General features: G+C 33.6%; 1 protein-coding gene across 1 annotated transcript in view; it reads right to left on the reverse strand.

Moving 5' to 3' along the window:
* Positions 1–2,673, reverse strand: part of LOC107712505 (ubiquitin-like protein 7) — an 8,729-nt gene extending 6,056 nt beyond the window's left edge. The window contains exons 1-5 of the mRNA XM_016517774.1: positions 2,354–2,673; positions 890–1,009; positions 678–760; positions 487–571; positions 347–404 (exon numbers count right to left, since the gene is read on the reverse strand). Coding sequence (XP_016373260.1) covers positions 347–404; positions 487–571; positions 678–760; positions 890–1,009; positions 2,354–2,645 — 638 coding nt within the window. The 5' untranslated portion in view covers positions 2,646–2,673. The remainder of the gene's footprint in view (positions 1–346; positions 405–486; positions 572–677; positions 761–889; positions 1,010–2,353) is intronic.
* Positions 2,674–3,088: the final 415 nt, after the last annotated feature.

Here is a 3,088-nt window from a genome sequence, read left to right on the forward strand (position 1 = left end):
TATTATTTTACATATAACATTGATTTATTGATGATGATGATTATGATTATTATTATTATGTTTATTATGAATTGCTTAATATGATTATTGTTGTTTTTCTTAATAGTAATAGTAATAGTAATAATTATTAATATTACTAATAAGAAAACAACAATTATTATTAATATTTATTAGTTTATTAATAATAACCCATTTATTTGTTGTTGCTGTTGTTGTATTATTATTTTTTACATAAAACTATATTATTGTTGTTGTTGTTGTTGTTGTTTTTCTTATAATTAGTACTACTAATAATCGTATTTATTCATTTATTTTGGATCAGTTGTATGTAATGATGCTCACTCACGTGTCAAGCATGTTTGGGTCGGTGAATTGTATGAAGAGGTCTTTGTCTTGAAGAACCCCTAAAAATACAGTCAATAAACATGATTAAGTCTTCAACACGCCTCGCATCACAAATCACCTCTGCCTGCAATCATACAGTACCCAGAGCCACAGGATCGCTGCTCAGCCCAGGTGTTGCCACGATGATCTGCTCGAGGGATTCCTTGTTGTTCAGCATCTTGAACACCTGGAATGAGTCAACCGCTACTCAAACATGTTCCCAAGGATCCAGAACCAGCAGCAGAGACACTCATGGTCAGTAGTGAATCTGTATGCTGCTCTAGTCAACCTACCGAGTCTCTGTATGCAGTGCTGCTGTGAAGAGCTGCCTGCAAGACACGAAACTCCCTCGCAGCCGCAACCTTGTCCACTGGCTCTATAGGAGAACATACAGGAATAAATAATGGACTGTATTCAGGGTGCACTTTTGTCTTTTTGGAGCTTGCCAGTGTCCATCTTTATCTCCATTCTTTGTGTTCCACTGAAGGCCGTAAACACGACTCACCGGGATGGATCTCAGGCTCAGGCCAACACTTTCTCAGGATGTGCACTGTGGATCCCGACTGAATCCCGTAGGACTCCAGAGTCAAGTCATCCTTTAACTTTCTGCCACAGTACACTAATTCTGTAATGCATAAAGATAATGGGAAACTGTTTGCAATCTTGTCAAGATTCCTCTAGGGGTTATTCCCAGAATTGATTAATTCTTTTCTTTTTGGAAGCATGAAACTCTTTTGAAGTGACTTTAGATTTCATCACAAAAGGGACACATTTAAGTTTTTAAAAGTCACTAGTTCCAGCTTGATGACTTAAATTCTATTATATATTGTTATATTATATTATATATTACAGAAATTTTTAAACAAATGAGATACACCCCATTAAGGGGAAATAATTGTCTAATAGACTTACAATATCAACCTAAAATAATGTGTCCCTTATTTGTCCCTTGTAATATTAGTTATATTTTGTTGATAATGTAAAAAAAAAAAAACTTGTGAACTTATTTGACTGTTTACTATTTAAACCATAAAATTACATCCTACTAGTAAGTTTGGTAACACTTTACTTGATGCCTTTAAATATATAATGCGTTTTAATTATGTCTTGTAATGCACCTTATAATGCATTTATATGAACTATTACACAGTTATAATACATTTAATACCTATAAATGAATCTTAAGTAACCAATAGAAAAATGCAGCAGGAAATCTGCAAATAATATAATGGATTTTAACTTTAGTTGCAATTATTTATGAAAAGATTGAATGCTTCTCTTTAAAAAAAAAAAAGCTATTATTTAGTAGGATAATTTTTTTTTATTAATAACAGTTGGGATATAATAAATAAATATGAATAAAGCTGGAATAGAAACTAGTAATTATTAGGAAGTTATTAGTAACCAGGAAATGAGTAGAGTACTATTACCCAATGAACAGTTACTAGCAAAATTGTAATTGATACCGGCGACAATTGCAATACAAACTAGACAAAAGTGATTAGTTAATATCTGAACCACAAAGAATTCAAAGCATTTTGTTAACATACTGCATATTGATATAGCAAAGGAACATTTATCTTTGATTATCATAGTAGCTATTAGCAAAGCAATAAGTATACTAGTATCTCATAAATAGACAATAAAATTGAAAAGATAGTCACCAAATAAAAATTTAAAATAATAAAAACTAATAAGCACTAGTAAAATAACAGTAAATAATAATATAATAATAAGCGCTAGTAAATCTGTAAAAAGGCTTAAAATAACGGACTAAACAAAACGAAACCGTTATTTAGTTACCTGGATGCCTTTTAATGATTTTAATTTGATTTTGAGGTCCACATCAAATTATAACATTATAAATAAAGGCTCCAGTGTTTTTAATCAGTTCAAATGTGACAGCATTAATGCCATACTGTCGTCTAATAATATTACAATGAGTCGTATGCTTCGCATTATATGTTACCTATGAGCTCAGGATCTGGTATGGCATGTGGGATCTGAGCTGACAGCAGCTGCTTGAGAGTGGAGACCCGATACTCTCCGGGAGGAACATCTCCAGGCTCAGTCTCGGGAAACCGCAGCACGGACTTGGGAAGAGAAGGCTGATCCAGCAGCTTGAGAGACAGACGCCACTCTGACAGCGCCATTGAGCTCCACGGACTAGAGATGATGTGCTTTCTTTGGCAACGCACAGAAACGACGAATATATCTATCAGTCTTGTAAACGCTATCTGTCTTGAAATAAACAGTATCATGCGACTGTTTTCATCCGCGCGCCATGACGTCACGCAGGAAAGATGGTGGTTCTGGGAATTGTAGTTTTCCTGATGTGTTTACAGACTGTAGTTCTCGCGTGTGAACAGAGAGGGCAGTGTAGCTATGAAGCACTAAAAAAATAATAGAAATATTAAAAATAAAGCGGTACAATCAAATACCAGCCAAAATAGCCAAGTGTGTCTTTTAGAGAACCCACGAAAAGGGTTATTATTAAAAACAAAAACCATATAAAGCATTTATGTTATTTGAAATGAACGGTAAATAAATAAACGGAATTTAAATTTAGCTAGTTGCCAAGAATCCGTGTATCATTCGATCATTCGTTTTTTGATTTAATATTGAAAGTAGAAAAATGAGAAAACGGCTCCGTTTTCATTTTTTCGTTTTTTTTCCAAAAAACGAGAAACGAGAATTTCGCTTA

Source organism: Sinocyclocheilus rhinocerous, unplaced genomic scaffold, assembly GCF_001515625.1.
Source record: "Sinocyclocheilus rhinocerous isolate Xijiao unplaced genomic scaffold, SAMN03320098_v1.1 scaffold1259, whole genome shotgun sequence".
In the NCBI taxonomy this organism is placed as follows: domain Eukaryota; kingdom Metazoa; phylum Chordata; class Actinopteri; order Cypriniformes; family Cyprinidae; genus Sinocyclocheilus; species Sinocyclocheilus rhinocerous.